The sequence below is a fragment of the Cyprinus carpio genome, chromosome A4 (assembly GCF_018340385.1).
Source record: "Cyprinus carpio isolate SPL01 chromosome A4, ASM1834038v1, whole genome shotgun sequence".
NCBI classification, from domain to species: domain Eukaryota; kingdom Metazoa; phylum Chordata; class Actinopteri; order Cypriniformes; family Cyprinidae; genus Cyprinus; species Cyprinus carpio.
Genome location: NC_056575.1, coordinates 3554329 through 3575894, shown reverse-complemented (window position 1 = coordinate 3575894; position 21566 = coordinate 3554329). Strand labels below are relative to the sequence as shown.

Below are 21566 nucleotides of genomic sequence, written 5' to 3'. Positions count from 1 at the left end.
TAATTAATATTCTTATCATGGATTTTCATATTTTTTTTATTGAAGATCTGGGTCTGGGGCAATAAAACTTCATTTTAATGTTACATTCATAAATAGATATGTATGACATTCATATAGCAAAGAGTCTACACACACAGGCAATATAAACAACTCTTTTATAATTCCCACAGCTGAAGGCACGTACTGTATGTATAACTGAACAAAATCGTGTTTTTCTGATTATGACAGGAGTACAGAAAGGGAACGGAAGATCGGTCGCTTTTGTTGCTAAGTTACTGGGGAATGTTTTCCAAAGCGCACCGGAAACAGCGTGGGGTCATTGAGCATCAAGATCTTGTGAACTTGTACTGTAAGTCGAAGTTAATCTTTACATTTGTCTTTTAAATAAACTGCGAAGACCATAAAGATTCTAAATCACAATCACTGTTACACGCGTCTCCTGAACGTGATTAGTTCATTTGTAACGTGACGTTAAGTGAACGGCGGGAGATTAACACGTGTTTCATCATTGGATTTGCTGTAAGTAGTTACAGAACAAATCTTAAATATTTAATATGACACTTTAATGAACTATACATGAACGTGAGATAACAACATTGCATCCTCTATTGAGAAAAAAAAATTATTTGAGATGTTAACATGTTTTTCCTTACATCATGGCATTAGGGTCTTTGTAGGTGGTTAAGAATTAAGCAAATAGTCTATTTTTCGACTTTACTTTCATGTAATTCTTTTTATGTTATGCTTCTATTTCTCTGATAAGGTCATTTTCTTTAATAGTGTGACTGACCTGTCTTCCTCATCATCCTCAGAGTTGAGAAGATGTTGAGAAATGTCTCCGCACAGGTAACCAAACAACATTAGGAAGTGTTGATGAATTATTATTATTATTATAGGCTGACTTTTTTTATTCTGTCCTGACAGATTCTTAAACAGCTCGTCCGACACAGGACTACAGATGCAAGTCTGATCTTGGAGAGATGTGAGTATCCGTCAGTCATTGTGTGCACTGGCTTTGTGTGACATGTTTGATAATGTCCTTCTTCACTGCCTTGTCTCTTCACAGCTATTAACCGGGTGCAGCTGCTCGGGCGAGTGGGGCAGGACCCCGTCATGAGACAGGTGGAGGGCAGAAACCCCGTCACCATCTTCTCCATGGCAACAAACGAGATGTGGCAGTCAGGGGAGGGAGAACCAACAAGTACAGGTGAGATCAATCTCTGTACTACTCCCATCATATTTTTGCATAGAAAAGCGCCCATTTAAATTTTATTTGTCACCTTTTTTTTAATATATATAGATAGATAGATATATCTATTTTTTTTTTTAATAAATATATTTTTATATACTTTTATGACTTTATTATTATTAATAGTGTTATTTATAATTTTTCATATTTTATATTTAATTTATTTGATTTTATTAATATGGTTTTTAAATTTTAAATTTGTAATGCTTTATATATATATATATATATATATATATATATATATATATATATACTTTTTTGATACACAGAATTTAGGATTTATCCTTGTGAAGGGTGTAAAAATAGATCTTTTTGTTTTAAGTTGCTAAAAATATTATGTAATTAATAATGTTATTTTTGTGGTTACTTTGTTTTTTATATTTTGTTTTCTGCATAAATTAAAATAAAAATAACATTTAAAAAAAAAAGTATCTGTGTTCTCCTTGAACGTATGATACATGATTAAAAATAAGTTGTTAAACGAAGAGATAATGTTAATTCTAGATTTTCTAATTTACATTTAATTTTACAGAAATTGAATTTTTTTATGATTTTTTCCCCCCAATGAAAATTGTCTTGGTGCAAATATGTTTTTTTTGTTTTGTTTTTTTTTTTTCTAAAAAAAAAATATCCTTATTCAAATTCATCTTAAAAACAATGAAATGTGTTATTTCTTTTTCATTTGTGCAGGAGATGTCAGCCAGAAAACAACATGGCACAGAATTTCAGTATTCAAACCAGGCCTGAGAGATGTGGCGTATCAGTATGTGAAGAAAGGGTATGTTCCATATTTGTTTTGGATCCGTTTTATATATATATATATATATATATATATATATATATATATATATATATATAAACGTACTGCTGTTAACTTAGAATCAACCTTATTTTCAGGTCTCGGATTCTTGTGGAAGGAAAGCTTGACTATGGAGAGTACACAGATAAAAACAACGTCAGGCGACAGGCAACAACTATTATCGCAGGTCAGACTTCACCACAGACTATACATGTCTTAACTGCTCATGTTTTATGTTTTGCTTTAAGAGTTCAAGTTTACCAAGTATCATTTGTCTCTCTCCACAGATAATATTGTGTTTTTAAGTGAAAATTTGCGAGACCAGTAATGAAGACGCCTTCCCAGACTTTAGGAACCAAAAGAAGATATTTTCTATAGTGTTACTCTGCTCACTGACGTTAAACTCTGTGTATCATTGTGTCTGGCCTTCACAGTTACACATAGACATACAAAGTTATGTTTTTTGTATGATTGTGTCCTGCGGTCTTCCCCGACAGAGGGAGCTGACAGAAAGCACTTTGACATGTGAACACTTTCAGAGCCATGCACTGGATCACACTCTCTTTGTATAAGCAGAAATGTGAAATTTCCCTTTTTTAGGACTTAAAAGCATCATGTTTAAAGTTATGTCTAACCAAATCACAGTTTGTTGTAATGTCTTGTTAATGTTCATGAATAAATGTAATAGTTTGTCAGTAAAGGATTCGTTATGAATGTTAATTAAAATGCACAAGATTTGTAAAACACCTGGTTTCAGAAACTTGTCAAGAGTTAGCTCTTGAAACCGAGAGAACAGTAGTTTCATTTCTTCCTTTTGTTTTTCACTCGTTTCCATTTATTTATGCGCATTTTACCCATCGTGTTAGTCGCTAGTTGTATTTCTGAATCAGTTTTCTTAGCCTCCAGAATGTGCACTTTTAAAAGCGTTTTAAGATTTTTAAATAGTATTTAGAAATGTGAGTTGAGGCGGTGCAGAGTTTGGTACTCTTGGCTTTACACGGTTTGTTAAGAGATAATACGGAGTCGCCTTTAATTGGTGCAATTTCACGTCAATCATACAATAGCGATCTCCTATTGGTCAGACGGGCTGTCCGTCTTCCGTGATTTTCGCGAGCTTTAAACATAACTAATCTGATTGGTCGCCGCACGGATTTTAAGAGTGGGGCACTGGATAGAAAAGTTTAGCAAATTTATGCGTGGCAAAATAACAAAATATAAACTCATTGATAAGCGCATATAATAATATCTGCTCGAAAACGTCTAAAACGTTTCCTGAAAGTATCACAGTCCACAAACAGTCCTTTGTAAACAAATTTCGCAACTCCCATCGTTTCCCCGCCCCGAATTCCTGCTCGTCTGAGAAGGGGCGACATTTCTCAAGGAAGCCGAGAGGAAAGTTCCGACAACACTGGCGACAGACGCGCAACTTATACCCAACTTTGCGCTGACAGTACAAAATTCCCTCCGAATAGCGATCTGACGAGTTACTTGACGGATACGCTGACGAATAGTCGTTTGTGGAGCCTTTGAAGCGACGCTGCGCTTGACGCTTTACTACAGACGCAGATCAAGCAATGGAAATAATGGACAGCGGGGAACCGTTTTTACAGTGGGACAAAAATCTCAGCGAACTGTCCGAACCCGGGGATAGTGACATTTTATACAGCACTGTAAGTAGGAATCTTCTTATAATGCTGTGGCACCATTGCCATCTGATCTTATACCGTCAAAGTATGTTTTGATGTGTTGCAACTGGTGTCAGCTCATCTAGAATGCATTTAAATGCCCCGAAGCCTAATCGTTTCCTACATTTAGATATAAAAAGCTTTATATTGCACAGAGACACTCCGTCAGATTACTAATGTGTCACTGGGTTCCACTTGGCTCCAAGGGATAAAGTTCAGATGGTGCAGTCATCCAGAGATTGCATGCAGTGCCACACAAAAAAGCAATGCAGATAAGTTTAGCCCATTTGGATAAAGTCAGAATATAGTGAAGAGCTGTTGCAGGTTATGTAATAATAGGTTTGTGTTCCAGCATCTGCTCAAAGGGGCCTCTACTTGCTGCCTAATTAGGGGTTTCACTGTTGGGTAGTTGGTGCATGAATTACCCATGTACTTTTTTTGTACAACATAGATTTTTGGTTAAAATGTACGTGAATGCATAAGGGAAAGAGTATTTTTGGTCTGTAAGTCCTTTTTATTCTTGCACTTAATGCCAAATTCACACTGCAAAGGCAGGACAGAAGCGCTTCTGAAGTGGCATTTAGGCATCTTTACATGCAGACTGTTTAATCTAATTTAAAATGCTGCATTGCAAGTCACACCGCAGAATTATCTCCTAAATGCATGATCTTTATAGATGAACGGCACATAGAGTGAAGTTAATTCCAGATTTGTGGTAGATTACAAGCGGTTTCTAAGATGAGATTCCAATTAAATTACCAGACACGGCACGTAACGCCTTTCTAGACAGCATCAGAGCCAGCGTTGGAGGTGCAGCACTTTGGTGTGTCTGGGATTCATAACCCAGGAGTATCAGGGCGGTAACGTACACTTCCAGGAGTACTATATATGCATTGTGAAGGTTGTGAATGGTTTATATTCTTCTTCACCTTTAGAGCAGAACAGGGTCTTTGTTTAAGGGCCCCATCGGCCCCCTCTGAACACACACGCTCCTCACCTCATGGGTGTGTATGTGCCGGTTCTCCTCACTTTTACTTTCGCTCCCCAGGGTTTGTTGACATGGAGTCCACACCATAATACAAACTGTTCTCAGTTGGAGAGACTGTAGCTTGCTTTGTGGGTTCATTCTGTTGCATATGCATGTTGCATCTAGACTGTTTTCCTTCTGCATTATGATTCAGCTGCATTGACACTGCATGCCGGCTGACTTTCGAAATTGAGTATTCCAGGTGAATAAAAGGTAATATTTAACCAATAGAGATCTTCATACTTCCCCAGTTGACTAAAGAAATGCAAACATTTTTTGTATTACAAGTTTGTTTCAAAATGCAAATAAGGCATTATCTAATTAAATATGCATACATTTCCAGAACAAAAATCTGAAGATTGGATAAAGACAGGTTTACTATTTTTTTTATATATGTTTTATTTTTTTACACAGGGGATTTTTGATATTTCTCTTTTTATCATAATATGAAAATGATGTCAACTGCTATAGAAAAATGTAAATTTTTACCTTGTTTTTAGCAAAAAAAAATTTTAATCAGGCAAATGATGTATGAACAAACCCCTCTGAATATAAATAGGAATAAAACTTAAGTTTATGTATGTAAGTGCTACTGAAGTGGAGATTTCTGGCTTGTAAATTATATCTACAGATGCAAAATAAAGTGTATTTTGTTTGTTTTCTTTCAACTAGTCTGAAACAACATGTTATTAAAAGCCAAACAGTGCAAAAAAATTTAAGACACTTTTTAAGTGTCTTGACTTAATCCATATCTGGAAAGAACAATCTTATTTAAGAAATGCAAACATGCCCTTTTCATGACTTAATAGGCCTAATTGTCTTCCATAACTGATAGTTGCGATTATGTGTTCCTTCATAGTCTAATTTCTATTGGGAAGAACTTGTGTTGAGGGTGTGTGTTCATATCTTCCTGTATTACAGGCTTTTTTGCCACTTACTCTTTAACTAAGGTGTCAGCTGTCATATTTTGGGTGATTTAAAACTAACTAAATAACCCAAGACTTATTCCCTGCGTTAGGACGGGGGTTAAGGAGATGCTGATGGGAGCAGTTCGGCCGTCATGCTCAGCATTTCTTAGTGCTGATAATCACACTGACACGATCAGCCTGGACAGCACATTATCTCATGCAGCTTGTGCCAACCGAGGTCTTGTGCAACCAGATGTACTTTCCTGTCCCGTTGCCGAATCCAGGCATGCGCTTCTGCACTAACCGCTATGTTAGTACTTCAGTCGCAAGCCTTCAGCTGTAGTAGTGCATGGCTTATTTGCATATCTTCTGTATCAGCGGATCTCAGCTGATGGTTTGATGTTATGCTCAGCTGATAGCACATTCAGCTCAATGACAGGATTGTTGTTTAGGGAAGCAGGGTTTCATAGAAACAACATGCATAGAAATCAATCAGCCAGCATACAGCATACAAAAAATGTCTCATTTTTACCAAATATTGGATTTAATCTTTTTATCAAATTGTCTTCTTTCAGTTCTTTCGCTTGTTTTTTTTGAACTGATTGATTTTAGGCCTCTTTGAGTTTATGTACTTCAGTTTTTGAGTGAACATTGCTAAAATTATCCACAAATGACGCCTCAAAACTGAGATGCATAAGCAAAGGATCAGTGTGGCCTTTCGGTTCAAATACAAAACCTGTGCTTACTGAAAGAAAAACCAAAATATTGAATCTGAAATTTGATGGTAATATTTCATAATAAGATATTTGCAAGCTTTTGGTCATTTTTGACCCAGAACACCAAATTAGATAAAGGATTTCCAGCACGGAACAAAGGGTTAAAGCATCAAGAAAATATATTTTAAAAGCTCTTTTCTGTTAGCGGTGGTACTACTGTTTCCATTGAAGCAAGATGGTTGAAATCTCAGTAAGCAGTAGTTTTGCTGTGAACTAGGTTGGGTGATATGTTGTTTTTTATTGTACCACATTAGAAATGTGTCAGCTGTTAGAGAGTCTGTTATACCAGTTGCACTGCAGAACATCTTTATATTAATAACACATGACAGTGATACAGAAACATAGATTAATGTGAGAATACAGAGCGGGACGTGCCCCAAACAAGTCAAAACAAAAGAATGTTATTAAGGGGTGTAACGTGAAGAAGAGTTTAGTTGTTTATTGTAATGGCACATTTAATTCTGCGTTAATATACAAGTGATGTGTGTTGACAAGTTAAAACACTGGACTGACGAGGATATATTAAGAAAATAAGTCATCTGTCTTGACCGTCGAGGCTGTGTGTGACTGTAAACACAGCACAGGACAGCACAGGAGACTGGCCTCACATTTGTGTTTTTTTAACTTTGTATTTTTAAGGTCTTGTGGCACTGGAACAGACTGAAAGGCTTCAAGTGGTCAAATTTCTGTACTCCTTTTTGCATTTTTAAAGGAGATAGATAGATAGATAGATAGATAGATAGATAGATAGATAGATAGATAAAATAAATTATTATATAAATAATTGTTTTAATTAAACAACTAAAACTGAAACAAATTGCAAAGAAACTGAAACTGAAACAAAAAACTGAAACAAGCATATATATATATATATAAACATTTATTTCAGTAGTTTATTTTTAGGTTAAGTTGATGTGCTAAAATATCTTAAATAAAATTTCTATTCTAATTAATTTTTAATTATATATATATATATATATATATATATATATATTATATATATATATATATATATATATATATATATATAGTATAAAAATTATATTATATAAAATTATTAGAATAAAACCAGTTTCGTTATTTGAAATAAAATAAATGTTAACCAAAATAAATATAAAACCATAAAATACTTTTTTTAAATAAAAATCTTTCCTTTTAAGTTTTATACAAACAAAAAAAAAACAACTATAAATGACACAAAAAAGCAACAAAATTCCTACAACTTACTAGAATTAAAATGAACATGGGAAATATAAAATTAAGACTTTCAAAATAGTAATTAAAATTATACTAAAATAACTTTTTAAATTATAATATAAATTACAAGAATAAATTATTCTGAGTTATTATAAAAAATGTGGCCAGAAAGAAATGACCTAGCAACTGCATAACAGCATACTAAAATATTAAAAAAAAAAAAACTACATATGATTTGTGTGATGATTCATATCAGGTCAGTTTATCGACAGCATCCTGGTCCTTCAAATATGGGGGTCAGTGCACAGCATGTCAGGATGGACTGATCTTGTGTTCCTGAGCTCTCTGATATTTTGCTAACATTTGTCACTCAGGAATCACGTGGTATTCTGATGACTCAAGCTTTAGCGGAGAGCTCTTATGGGACGGGAGGGGGCGAGTCTGTTGGCAGGCGGTTTGTAAACCCTCTGTGCTCAGTCTGTTTGGCATTATCCACTCTGCTCTCTGTGGGATGGGTGGACACAGACTCAGCCTGTTCTCCGAGAGGGCAGGGCTTTCGTACGTCGTTCTTGCATGCTGCATCATCCTGCGACGCACATTCTTGCTCTCTTGCTCTGAATGGATGGTTTGTATGAGCTGCCACTTGAACCTGTACCTTCGCTGAGCACACACACATTCATTACTCATCACTGTGTCTCATTTTCTTCATCATGATCTTGTGGTTTCACTCGGCCTTGTCTGGCCAGTCATTATAATCTTGCTTTGAGTCAAACAATGTGTTTTTGGCAGTGTTGTAAGTTGTAATGGAGTTGCTGCGATGCAGTTAAGGTTATTAGCTTCGAGAGTATAACATTGCATGAGAAACATTTTTTTTTCTGTGACAACAAAGCCACTGATTTTGTTAGAGATCTGCAAGTTTGACTTTATAAGCACAGTGGCTTTCCCCCCTCATTTATTTATATATATATATAATATCCAATATAATATTGTAAATAAAATAATCAGAAAATATATATTTATGTATTTTTTTGCATATATTATATGTATTACTTTTTATATATTATTTTAAAATATGAAATATAAAAAAGATATACTTATTTTGTGTTACTTACAATATGTTTGTAATTATTTTTTCAATTTATTAGCAATTTCAATGTGCCACATTGTTATTTAAACAAATTTTCAATACAGTTTTAATACATTTATTTTGATAAACTATGTATAAATTGTTTTTGAAATAAATCAAGTAAATTAAATACTTTACACACAAAAAGTGCATTATCTCATTGAATTTTTCTTCTCTTATTATTTGTAATGTGATATGACACAAAGTCTGACATAAGTGCACAAAAACTGCTTCAAAACTGAATTACAGAACTCTCGTTGTGCTCAGTGTTTCTCCTGTTTGTCAGCGCTGTTTCATCTAGCTTTAAAAGTCATTTGTGGTTTTCTCTGAATTCAAGCTTTTCACACTGGACGTTATCGTTTTATCACCTAGCTGTGCAAATGGATAGCATGTTTCCACTCAATCCAGATTTGATTTGTTTGTTTTCTGCCTTCACTGCATGTTTACGTCCAGCACCCTTTAAGGTCACTATTGGGCAGTTGTTGATTCCAGTGGAGCCATTCCCTGAATCACCAAACACTCGCTGCAGTTTCAGCACATCACTGTCTGCGGGGGGAAGGGAGGATGGGACGCCCCCAGTCTGCAGGATGTGTTCAGTCATGGTGTGAATTTGCAGCATAGTTGCTGTTAAAGGCATAGTTCACCCAAAAATGAACATTTGCTGTTAATTTACTCACCCTTAGGCTATCCAAGATATAGTTGAGTTTGTTTCTTCAGTAGAAAAGTAAAGAAGATTTTTAGCTGAAGCTGTGGTTCTTGCTGAGTCATAAAATGTGGCGGTTGTCACTTTGAGAGTCAAAAAAGCATATACAGACAACACAAAATTAATACTTGTGGCTCCTGACAATATCTTGAGGTCTTTTGAGGTGAAATGATCAGTCAGAGCAAACAGACGCACACGGATCACTCCTTTGAACCAGTTCTTTTTAGTAACGCTTTGTTCTCAAACACATGTAGCCACATTTTATAACTCCCCAAGGACCAGTTTCAGCTAAAAATCTTCTTTCATCTTGGATGGCCTGAGGGTCAGTAAATTAGCAGCAAATGTTCATTTTTGGGTGAACTGTCCCTTTAAGGCCTCTTTCACTGAACTAAGCTGAAGATGACACACATTTTATGCTCAACAGTTGCACACAAGAACCAGGCCAATTCAAAACACTTGGAAAGTGACTCATGGAAAAGATGAAGGACTTGTCTTGGCACAAATAAGATCTGCGAAGTGAACTTTAGGATAAGGATACACAACTTTTCCCAGACCACTTTTGTCACTTGTTCTCTTTCCAGATTTCCAATTTACCACTAAATGGGACATTTCACAATTTCCTTTTTCAGATTAGTTCTTTGTTCTTTCCAGATCTTCTCATAACATTTCATGGAATTTCACTTTAGCTTGTTGATTATTTATGACCTGATTATTATTACTTTACCCTACTTATTGATGTAATTATTGGAAGGTGAGGTGTTTTGATTCACTACAGCAGTGCAGGCACACTTTAAACTCTAAACAAATGTCCTGTAGGGCAGGTTAACTCTGTATTTGGGTAATTCAGACAAACAGCTTAATGTCACTCAGCTTCGGCTCCTGTCCTGGACATTTCTTGTACAACAACATTAGAAGAGATCCGTCAAATGTAAGCTCAGTGTGTTGTTGAGGACAAACATTCTGGCTTTCCTCAAGTCTTCAGCTCTCCAATCCAAAGTAAATAGATTTTTAGTGGCTAACATCAGTGTGTCAGATCCAGTGGTGTCTAAAGGACAAGGTCCAGCTGCACCAGCGCTGATCTTTGTCTCCTGCGGGTTCTTCTTTCCTCACATCTGTTTTGCTGCTTAAAGGGTTGCATCATCTGTGTCCATGTTTGGCTTTTAAACGTCCTCTTCCTGCGCACACTTTCACGGCCCCCTTGAGAGGATAAAAAAATTAAAGGCTGTCGTCTGAATCCACCAACGACACTCCCAGCGTCTCTGTCATTACAACTCTCTGAGCCTCCAAGGCTCCAACATCTATTCGTATTCTCCAGCTGGGCAAAAACTCTGAAAGAGTCAAATTGCAGTACCCTGCCCCCATTGAAACCACATGTACCATACACCCATCCAAACTACGGACAAAGAAGCCTTCACTCCCAAAATCCACCCAGCTGCATGCAGAAGCTCATATTGATGGAACAGAGAGCATCTTACTTAATCAGCATACTACTCATACTTCATTAGCATGCACTATATGTAAGGTGCATACATTTTTTTTTCTTCAAATATTAAAGGGAAGGATTTCTTAATGTAGTGATCATTTTTGTGCATCATATATATATATTGAATTACTTACATATTTTTAATGCAATTTATTTGCCATATAATACTTTATTTCTGAATAGTTTTTATATTATTTGAATTAATTACTTAATTTTTTAATGTATTTATATTTATACATTTTCAGGTACTATATAAAATAAACATTTAAATATTTAAATATATATATATATATATATATATATATATATATATATATATATATATATATATATATATATATATACACACACCACACACACACACACACATATATTTAAAAATAACTATATATATTTTACTTAGGAATTGCGTACATATTGTATATTATATATTGTTTGAATCTGTCTATCTATACATATGCATTTTTAAAATAAAATATTTGCCAGGAATAACTGTATTATTTATACTTTTTAAAAAATATATATTATTTTAATTAAAACAAATAAATAAATATTCTTTAATGCTGATGTGATGTTTTCTTAAGGCATGGAAATCACACAAAGTATCCCAGAATCAATATTTCTTTTGTTTTACCTTCCTAAGTAAGACAGTTTTGCTCTGAATTGGCATGAAAATGCAAACCAACGTAATTTCCGAGACTTTTACTGATGGTATTTAAGTGAAGTATAGACTGTGCAGTATGCAGTGCATTTCTGTTCCATTGCAGTAAAGGAACTGATCCCAGACCAGGCACTTAGAAGTGATTATTTCTATCCTCGAACTGTAGGAAACCTCAAGTCTGTCCTCCTCAGAGTGAAACGCTCTCTTATATTCCTCTCAGAGAGAACAGTCGACACCCAGCAATTTCCAGCAATCATCATAATCATCTCATCACACGCTCAAGAGTGTCAGATGTAATTGCATATGAGCAATGACATAATAATACAGTGACTTCGTACGGCCATAACGTATGTGAATTCATACAGAAATGAATGGTGCGAATGCTTTGACATGTTATGTCATACAACTTGAGGGCTTCACCCACTCCTGACCTGATTTGAACTGCTGTGATTTTAAGTTGCTTCTTCATGCTACAATGAAGGGTTCACCTTAAGTGGCCTTGGAAATGCTTGCTGTTTTTATACTATGGTTTGGGGCTGAAGACGACATTCCAGAAATGTAGTTCTTTGCCAAATATGATATGAAGTTCTAGCAAGAGAACTGTTTATGCAAACATACTTACTGTGTTTTTGGTGGAAGGCAGGCTCTGTAGGAACATCTGCACCTGCATGCATTTCTCTCCAGACGTCGTTTTCTCATCATGGTGGGCACAGACAGAGCTGCTGATGAGTAACAAAAGTGGGAAATGCAGGGCAAGGCATTCCAGAGCGACTTTGTCACTTGCATTCTCAAATGGTTTCTATCTCCTTGTTGCTTTGTGTATTGGTTTAGCTGTTTTCTTGTCCTTCTCTCTGTTTTTAGACTTGGTAAACAGTCTGTAATTGATCCCATACGCTGGCTTCTCTCCATTTTCATCCCAGACTCCCCCTCTTTCCTTCCTGGTTTGCCCAGTTTGCCCTTGTTTAACTCATTTTTCTGGCATCTCTTTTTCAAAACCTTGTGAGCTGTCTACCTAGATGGCGTTTGTAAGCAGCTTTCTGTTGGTCAACATGACAAGTTTGAGCCCGTTACCAAATCTGTGTGAATTCATAATGAAATTACAAAATTTCACCGAACAACAGTTAATGTGACCGTATCTTAAATCAACATTGTGTATTTTGTGGAGAATGCAATCCCACAATACATTGCTAAAGTGAGAAACGGGGTTTCCATAGGTCTTAAAAGGTCTTAAATTAGTTTTATTTTGCCCTTCTACAAATTGAGGCTTTTTTCCTGTTTATCTAACTATTTAAACATCCTTAAATCAAGATAAATTTATTTGAGATGCAAAATGAAGATATGAAGTTTTGTTTTCGGAGAAATTAAACATAATTAAGCGAGTTTATGCTTAAAACAGGAACAAACCTCTATCAGTAGCGGATGAAAACCCTTTCCTTTGAATTAAGTACATCTTTTTGAGCCAGTCAGCAGATATTTGTTCTTGTTTTAAGCAGTAGCTCACTTCATTTTGGTCAGTTTCTCAGAAAATAAGACTTCTTATCTTATGTCATTTTGTTTCTCAGTGTATTTAGATTTAAGAATCTTTTAAGAAGTATTACTTACATTGACTTAAAACTTAAAAATTTGACTGAAGGCTTGAAAAAGTCTTACATCGGTTTTCATAAAACCTGCTGAAACCTTGGAGATAAATGTTGATTTTAATTTTTTTATATCTAAATAAAAATACAATATTTGTGTCTAAAACACCCAATATTTGTAATTTTATGCTTATTACAGTCATGCAAACTCTCACTTTTTGTGTGAAGTGTAAAGTTGCTGTAAATGACTATGAAGAGCATTCCAAAACACCACTAATGACCTTCCTTTTCACTTAGGGTTACAGGGAAGATGCATGTTTTCTCCTAATATGAACATGAATGTTGACAGGCCGTTCGGGTTATATCTAGTGTCTAAGTGGCCTTGAAAGAGTAAACTTTATGCATGTATGCATTTCAGTTACTGATACTGCCAAAAACTCACAGTAGGCCATTAAGTCAAACTGAACAGTGACAAAATTCAGATTTTTCTGACTCTTGGTACAGTATGTTGCTTGCCATATTACTGTCAGTCGGCAGCACCAAGCATCACGTCTTGTTCTGTCAGGTTGTGCTAGTCAAAGCAGCATTGTTTGATCTTGTAATCTGTGTTGGTTGGCTGAAGCCAAAGACCTGTGTATCGCGCCGTGCTGGCTGTGCAGATGAACAGATGAACAGTTTGAATGTCTGCGTTGCATTGAGCCTCTTCCTGCAGACGAGCCGTCTGGACTCTGACTCAACTCTGCAGATGGAGATGAGAGTTTTTATATTCATAAATGATATTTTGAATATAAATGTTCTATAGAATATAATATCTATATTGAAAAAAAAAAAAAAAACATGGTTTAAACGTTCGGGGTCAGCTGTTTAAAACTAAAATCATTATGTACATTTGTTTATTTTTTGGGTAAGTACAAATGTAATAAGTGTGATAATGCACAGTCAGCTAGTCATTATTGAAAAATAAACCCATTTAGGATGATTCAAGAGCATCCTTGTTAATGATAATGAGTCAAAAATGCTGTAGACATGTTGAATTCAGAACGTTCCTTTGAAAAGCTGAGAAGGAAACCCGCTGACCTGATTCAGCCCAAGTCTTTTAAGTGATGAAATGAATGTCTGGAAGCGTCTCAGCCTGTCCAAACCTGTTGCTTGGGGCTGGAGGACTCATAGGAATGCCAAGGAGAAGGGAGGCAGCTCCAACCTTCTCACTGGAATAGTAACGAGCCGTCTGATTGGATGAGAGGACGCCTGATGTGCTCTGATTGGTGGAGAGGCTTGCCCTGTGGGCACTTGCTATCATGTTTAGTCTGTCCCTCCAGGCTCCGAGATCAGATCTTCAAAGAAATGTGCTGAAATTTCACAGACTGCAATTAAGGTCTGTTTAATGAGCACTTCATTTTATCTCTACAGTCACAGCTTGATCCTAGTTCTTAAACCTCTCACCCAAAGCTAAAACACTGTTTCAGGCAAATTGTTTTTTTTTTTTTGTGTGTGTTATTGCACTGTAAGTAAACATTATAATTAATATCGGAGTGCATTACTGAGTACAGTAAATAATATACAGTCTCCTGATCATTATTGTAAACAAGGATACTCTTGAATCATCAGGATTGTGTGTATTTTCCATTAATGACCAGCTGACCAGCAATATCACACTTATTACAACACTTATGTGTACTTGCCCCCAAAAAATAAGAACATGGACATGAAATATTGATTTTTAATTAAATCAATAAAAATATTTCCATTGATAATACAATTTGATTTAATTTATACAATTTATTAGTTTAATAATTTAAATAATTTTTTTTTATTTATTCAAGAAGAAAATTATTACATGTGTGGACATATATTGATTGTAGTTTAAATATTTAAATATTGTTTGTAGTTTAAATATTTAAATGAAAATATTGAAAAAAAATTAAATGTCATTTTAAAATTAAATTAATTAATAAATAAAAAATAAATTAAGGAAATAAAAATAATTAAACAACAATTAAACAATATTTAAATTAATAAAATTTAAATTTAAACATTTATTTAAAAAAATATATTTATTTGAGAAGAAAAAAAACTTATTACATGTATACTTACAAAAAAAGCAGAAATATACATTTAATAAAATACATTTAATAAATTTAAACTTGGTGTTTTATGGTCCAAAATTAAGGTCTCTTTAACTAGCTGTGGTTTACTTAACACTTAATTTTAGCTCTGAAGTCACAGCTTTTCTTGATCCTAACCCTCAAATTTGTGTTCTTCCTGTGCAGCACTTCACCGAGCTGCTGGATGATCTGTCCCAAGAGGCTTTGCTGGGGCAGTTGTTAAGCGACCCGTTCCTGTCTGGCCATGGTGATGCTATGGACACAGAGGAGGATCTGACCCCTGCGTCTCCAGTGCCGCCACACATTCAAGCCGAACACAGTTACTCACTGTGCGGAGACTCGCGCCCACAGTCGCCCCTGTCCCATCTGCCCAGAGAGGCCGGCAGTGACGCCGGTAAGACTTGGCCAGAAATGGTTTCCAATTTGATAATAGAAATCTAAATTAAATGCAATTTCATGTGTATTTTTAGGTGATACAGACAATGATGAGTGGCCCATGGAGCAGGAAGATAAAGAGCTGAAGATGGAGCCTCTGCTGTGTGACCCGTCGCCCGTCTTGGTGCCCACCCTGACCTTCATTCTGACCCCCGAGGGTCCTGTCTATAAGCCTGTGACTGACACCTCACTGACCCTCCCTCAGGCCGCACAGGTTAAAGCACTCTGCGTGAGTGAGCATTTGACGGCAGCCATACAGTCAGTGGGCTTTCATTGAAGTGCTGATTTCTCCTCATATCTGCAGGTGACGGAGGACCGTGAGAGTTTCAGCCCTCAGATTAAACTGGAGCCACACGAGGTGGATCAGTTCTTAAACCTCTCACCCAAAGGTAAAACACTGTCTCAGACATTTTTGCATCATTGCACAAAAATTAAAACATCGGAGTGCATTAATGATTATAGCATATAGCATACAGAAAAACAGGTGATGCTCTTGAATCATCTTGAATGGGTTTATTTTTCAATAATGACCCACTGACTGAACATTACACTTGTGTATTTGCCAAAAAAAAAATCTAAAATAAATAATAAAAAGTTTTAATAATTCTAATATTTTAATTTAAATTATATAATTTATATATAATAAAAAAAATATCTAAGCCAAAGGTTTTCATAAAGCAAGTAATTGACCACAGAAAGCTATAATTTGACCAATCACGTGCGATCTGTAATGTTTTTCTTCAGGCCTGGAGTCTCTGCAGATGCCGCCGACTCCTCCCAGCTCTCACGGCAGCGACTCGGAGGGCAGTCAGAGTCCCGTTCACCCCTGTGCTCCTGCCAGTCCCACACAGACCCCCGCTGTCCTCAAGGTGGCGCCGAGAGCCCCGTCTTCCCTCTCCAACTCTCCTCTGCTGACGGCACCCCATGTGAGTACAAAGACATCTTGTTCATTAGCAGGACGTGTTGTATTTTATTAAAGGAGATGGTCAAGTGACCTCCTCTTGTGTGATCTGACAGAAACTGCAGGGCTCTGGTCCTCTCCTGCTGACGGAGGAGGAGAAACGCACGCTCGTCGCTGAAGGATACCCGGTGCCCACCAAGCTGCCCCTGTCCAAAGCTGAGGAGAAAGCACTGAAGAAGATTCGCAGAAAGATCAAGAACAAGGTCAGTGTCAGACTTCAGCCTCGTAAAGCTGTGAAAAGATGCATACTTCATATCTGAGTACTAAAATTAATGTCAAATGCACAAATGATTTTCAGATTTCAGCACAAGAGAGCCGCAGGAAAAAGAAAGAGTACATGGATACCTTAGAGAAGAAGTAAGTCTGATAAATATTCAGCAGATTTAATTAACATACAAGTACAAATAAATGTTTTCGGCTCAAGTTCTTAGAGATGTCTCAAATATATTGTAAATATTATAAAATAAATTTTATATATATTATTATTATATACATTTTATATATGTATGTCTATGTATATATGTAGATTAAAATATATACTTTAAATATAGAATTGAGCTTTTTCACTCAAAAGTAAGTCCCATTATGGAAGTCAGATGGATTGCAGATCCAGTTTCATGTTAAAATTGTTTTAAAAAGTTTTCGGTAGCTGCTCGAGATAAAACAGCATGTGACGTTGCAATATCCTCTCCATCCACAGGGTGGAGACATGCTCCAACGAGAACAATGAGTTGCGCAGGAAAGTTGAAACACTGGAGTGCACCAATAAGTAAGACCCTCAAACCTTTCCATGATCATTAAATCATTAGCTTATATTTTGATCTCACACTTTTTGTTACCGGTTGAATTTCCGGTCATTAACGATACATGATATGCAAACGGCTGCATATTGACTGTGTAAATGTGTGTGTGTGTCAGGTCTCTGCTGCAGCAGCTGCACTCGCTGCAGGTGGCGGTGGCAGGAAAGGTCCCGCGGTCCTGCCGCGTGACGGGCACCCAGACCTCCACATGCCTCATGGTGAACGTTCAGCTCATCTGCTCGCATGTGTCTGTCTGTGTGTTCATGTGAGAGAGTGAGCGGGAGGAAGACTAATGCAAACACTAACAGAAGCACTGCTATATTTAGATGCTGTATCTGTCTTGGTTTTGTTCTGTGCAGGTGGTGGTTCTGTGTTTTTCGGTGTTCTTGGGGAGTTTCTACCAAGGCCTGAGTCCCTGTTCCTCCATCACTAAAACAGATCTGAGCAGAGAGATCTCCATACAGGACTCGTACACCACTACAGGTATGCATTAACGGTACTAAAATATACTGAGACACATAACTTTTCTCTTTATCACTTAATGATCATTTGTTTATAGGTTTACGTTGAGTCATAATAATGTCTCTTCATATAAAGCTGGAAAAAAAACATGTTATCTAAAAAAAAAAGATTAATATATGATATATCTCATTAGATATGATATGTATTTGCTATGTAATTATACAAACCTATATATATATATATATATATATATATATATATATATATATATATATATATATATATATATATATGTGTGTGTGTGTGTGTGTGTGTAAATATATATTTTAAAATAAAATAAATATCCAAATAATTATGAATATATGATCACTATACACAAATTTATAATATATATTCTATTTTATAATTTATAATGTGTATATTATAAATGTATACACATAATATATATTATGAAATATATATCTTTATAAACATAATTTACATATATTAATATTAATTATAATTATTTATATATTCTATTAAAATGCACTGTAAATAAATACTAGAAACTTATTTTACCTATTTATAATATAATATATATATATATATATATATATATATATATATATATATATATATATATATATATATAAATGAATAGATTATATTATGTTATTCATAATATAATTAAATAAATCTATAATATATAAGTAAATATATAATTGATTATATTAAATTATCTATTTAAATAAATATTCATCTTTAAACATGTGCCATTTGTTTGTGTATGTCAGATTTTTTTATACATATATATATTCCAGTTATTGGTTTGGTAAATGTTTCTGTGGCATGATATACTAATCTTTTGCACATATTCAACAGTCTGTCTTCATCTGTTTGTGTTAGTTTGCCTCCAAGCCTGATATTAAAGTTGTGTCATCGGTGAAGTCATCAGTTGTGTGAAGCTATGTATTTGTTGACTAAAGTATGGATTTAGGATTAATGCAGAGGTACTAGAGCTGCTGTCGTATGGAACATTTTCATATCGATCCAGCCCTAACAAATACACACCACTTGTGTCTGTTGCAAACCCTCCTGTAATTTGCTCATTATTCTCAGTCTCTTGTTGACTAATGAATGGAGGAATGGCTGGATTTGGATCCATATTAGTCGTCTGCGCCCCACTCTTGAGCTGCTGAGAGTCATTATCAGTGCTGGAGTGGGGCAGTAATTATCATGCCTTTAAAAGCAGAGCGATCGCTTAATCATTGCCGATCTCTGATCTGCCCGCAACACGTTTCTCCCACGCGCGTCATTCAGTTAATGCAACGCTTTATCAAAACACTACTGTACTAATAAAAGCATAAAACTGTACTCTCTTTGGATTTCAGCAGTACAGTAGGCCCTGTTTACACCTGATATTAATATCCATCTCAGGTGATACAGTCAACAGCAATACATTTTTTTTAAAAAGCTCCCGATGTAATGTTTGTTCATTTCCAGAACCTGTTGGTCTTTAAGGATATAATTTATAATTAATTATTAAAGTATTGAATATTATAAAAAGTATTAAAATTATTTTGAATAAATTGAATAAATAATGATATAAATAAATACAATTTGTTAAAAATATATATTTTATTTTTATGATTTTCTTTTTTGATTTTCAAGACTCCAACACAAAAATAAATCACAAAAAACAAAACAAACAAGGAACAGATACTGTCAGCACTGCTTATAAATATTGCAATATTTTATATACACACACACCCACCCACATATATATATATGATTTATTTAATAGAATTTATATAAAGATATACAGGTGCATCTCAATAAATTAGAATGTCGTGGAAAAGTTCATTTATTTCAGTAATTCAACTCAGATTGTCAAATTGTCATTTCCACAGTGAAGTCCCGGAACCTGTTGTCCATTCCGGAGCACGGGGGTCTGGACGAGCCTCATCCCGTCGGGCTGGGCGGGGAATATCCTGAATGGGATCATCAGGCCGATGTAATGGTGGCTTGGCATTTAGAACAGCAGCACAAACAGGAACAGGCGGAACTACGTGAAGCAGAGCCCCGCCCACTTATTCTTAACACCAATGAAACACGAGCGCAAAAGTCCATTGTCATAGACCTGCACTCACACAGGTAATGACCTTCCTTCTGTGGCTGCTTTCCATTCGATGATTTGATGACACGTGGATGTTGAACATTCGGTTTTGTTTTCACAGGTCAGATAAGTGGTCAAACGAGACGGCTAAAGTCATAGAGCTGGAAAGGACGGTCAACGAGACGTCCTGAGATCCCTGCAGCGGCGGGGCGATAGGCTTCATATTTATAGTACTGTTTTACTTAGATGTTCTTTTTTTTTAAAACAAACACAAAAACTCAAAAATTTATTTTATTCCATTCCAGCAGTATATCAAACTTTGATACTCATGTACACTATTTTCTTTTTTATATGTTTTCAATTTGTTTTAATATTCATTCTTTCTTTTCTTTTCTTTGCCTATTTGCCCCGTGCTACTGAGAATATGTGTTGTAATATATTAAATTTGCATCTGTTTTCATATTCACATGATGATGGTAATGGCATCGTGTAGCATGTCAATCAAAATGCCTTTTCCAAAGATCATAAAAATAGTGCAAAGATTCAAACTGTATTAAAATTATAGGCTAAAAGCTGTGTTTACAGTTTGAAGATGGCAAATTCCCAAAGCATTTGTCTGAATATGTAAATATTTGCAGTATCCTTTATTGTAAGTGTGTTGGGAGAGATATGAATTACTGTGATTGATATCGATGGAGATGTTTGTCATTGAGGGTGATGAAAGCGGGACAATATGGACTTGACATGAAAAGGACGGATGCTCTCCTTCCCTGAAGTCCCTCATATGATGTTACCCTCTTTATTAAGGACAGATGGCCCTTTTTGTCCTCATCTGGGCACCATCCAACCCTCGTCTGTGCTCTTCTGAGAGTAAAAGACGCTCGCTGACAAGTCTAGTGTTCTCTTGCTCTGATATGAACGGTTGTGACGACCTGAGTCCTGAGCGATCTGCATTCAGGCGTGTTGTGGACTCACTTGCACTGCGTCCCCGTAGAATGGATCTGTTATTTATTATTTTTAGTATGCCTGCCATTCTTTTATCCTGGAAACGAGAGCATTTTGAAGGAGATGGTTTTGTCTTGACACGATGCATTCAGATGCAAACGTCTATGTCGGAAATGATGTGCATTTCTTATGTATTTGGCATAGTGTCTTAATTACATTACACTTCCACTGCATCACAATGCAGTTTCAGGCTCTTAAAATGATCTTCCTGAAATCACTCTGCCTTATTTTTGGCCTGTTTTCTGCGAGCAAATAAATATTTTCCTTAGTAAAAGCATTGTAAATCATGCGTCTGAGCCGTCATTTTGCTCTTTTATGCATGTTAGCTTTCTCTGTATTAAAATATTAAATTAGCTGGATTTATGTTTGTTATCTTTCTAGGATGCTGAGTGATGTTTTATGTAATCATATGACTACTCTAGTTGCTTGACTATTAATTATTTTCATTACGACTGGATCTGCATTAGAATTTTCCAGTCTCTCAAGGTTTTATGCAAAAGAAAGATGTTTCT

General features: G+C 35.5%; 2 protein-coding genes across 9 annotated transcripts; both read left to right on the top strand.

Annotated features, from left to right (window-relative positions):
- Positions 1-213: 213 nt before the first annotated feature.
- LOC109045429 (single-stranded DNA-binding protein, mitochondrial-like) lies at positions 214-2748 on the top strand. 7 transcript variants are annotated; one of them, XM_042748193.1, is made up of 8 exons: positions 306-349; positions 454-519; positions 781-846; positions 925-982; positions 1067-1207; positions 1940-2027; positions 2147-2235; positions 2336-2748. In XM_042748193.1, the coding sequence occupies exons 3-8, from the start codon at positions 823-825 to the stop codon at positions 2374-2376; spliced, it is 441 nt and encodes a 146-aa protein (XP_042604127.1). In that variant the 5' UTR covers positions 306-349; positions 454-519; positions 781-822; the 3' UTR covers positions 2377-2748. The 7 variants fall into 7 exon arrangements, with proteins under 7 accessions (XP_018918850.2, XP_018918851.2, XP_018918854.2 ...); XM_019063305.2 differs by lacking the exon at positions 454-519 and having other exon boundaries at positions 214-349; XM_019063306.2 differs by lacking the exon at positions 454-519 and having other exon boundaries at positions 234-349; positions 764-846.
- A 443-nt stretch (positions 2749-3191) lies between these two features.
- On the top strand, positions 3192-21338 carry LOC109045483 (cyclic AMP-responsive element-binding protein 3-like protein 2). 2 transcript variants are annotated; one of them, XM_042747599.1, is made up of 12 exons: positions 3192-3718; positions 15462-15690; positions 15767-15960; positions 16036-16120; positions 16476-16657; positions 16749-16895; positions 16991-17049; positions 17393-17461; positions 17611-17710; positions 17852-17975; positions 19844-20087; positions 20171-21338. In XM_042747599.1, exons 1-12 carry the CDS (start codon positions 3623-3625, stop codon positions 20238-20240), a joined length of 1599 nt encoding a protein of 532 aa, XP_042603533.1. In that variant the 5' UTR covers positions 3192-3622; the 3' UTR covers positions 20241-21338. The 2 variants fall into 2 exon arrangements, with proteins under 2 accessions (XP_042603533.1, XP_042603537.1); XM_042747603.1 differs by having other exon boundaries at positions 3194-3718; positions 15767-15945.
- Positions 21339-21566: the final 228 nt, after the last annotated feature.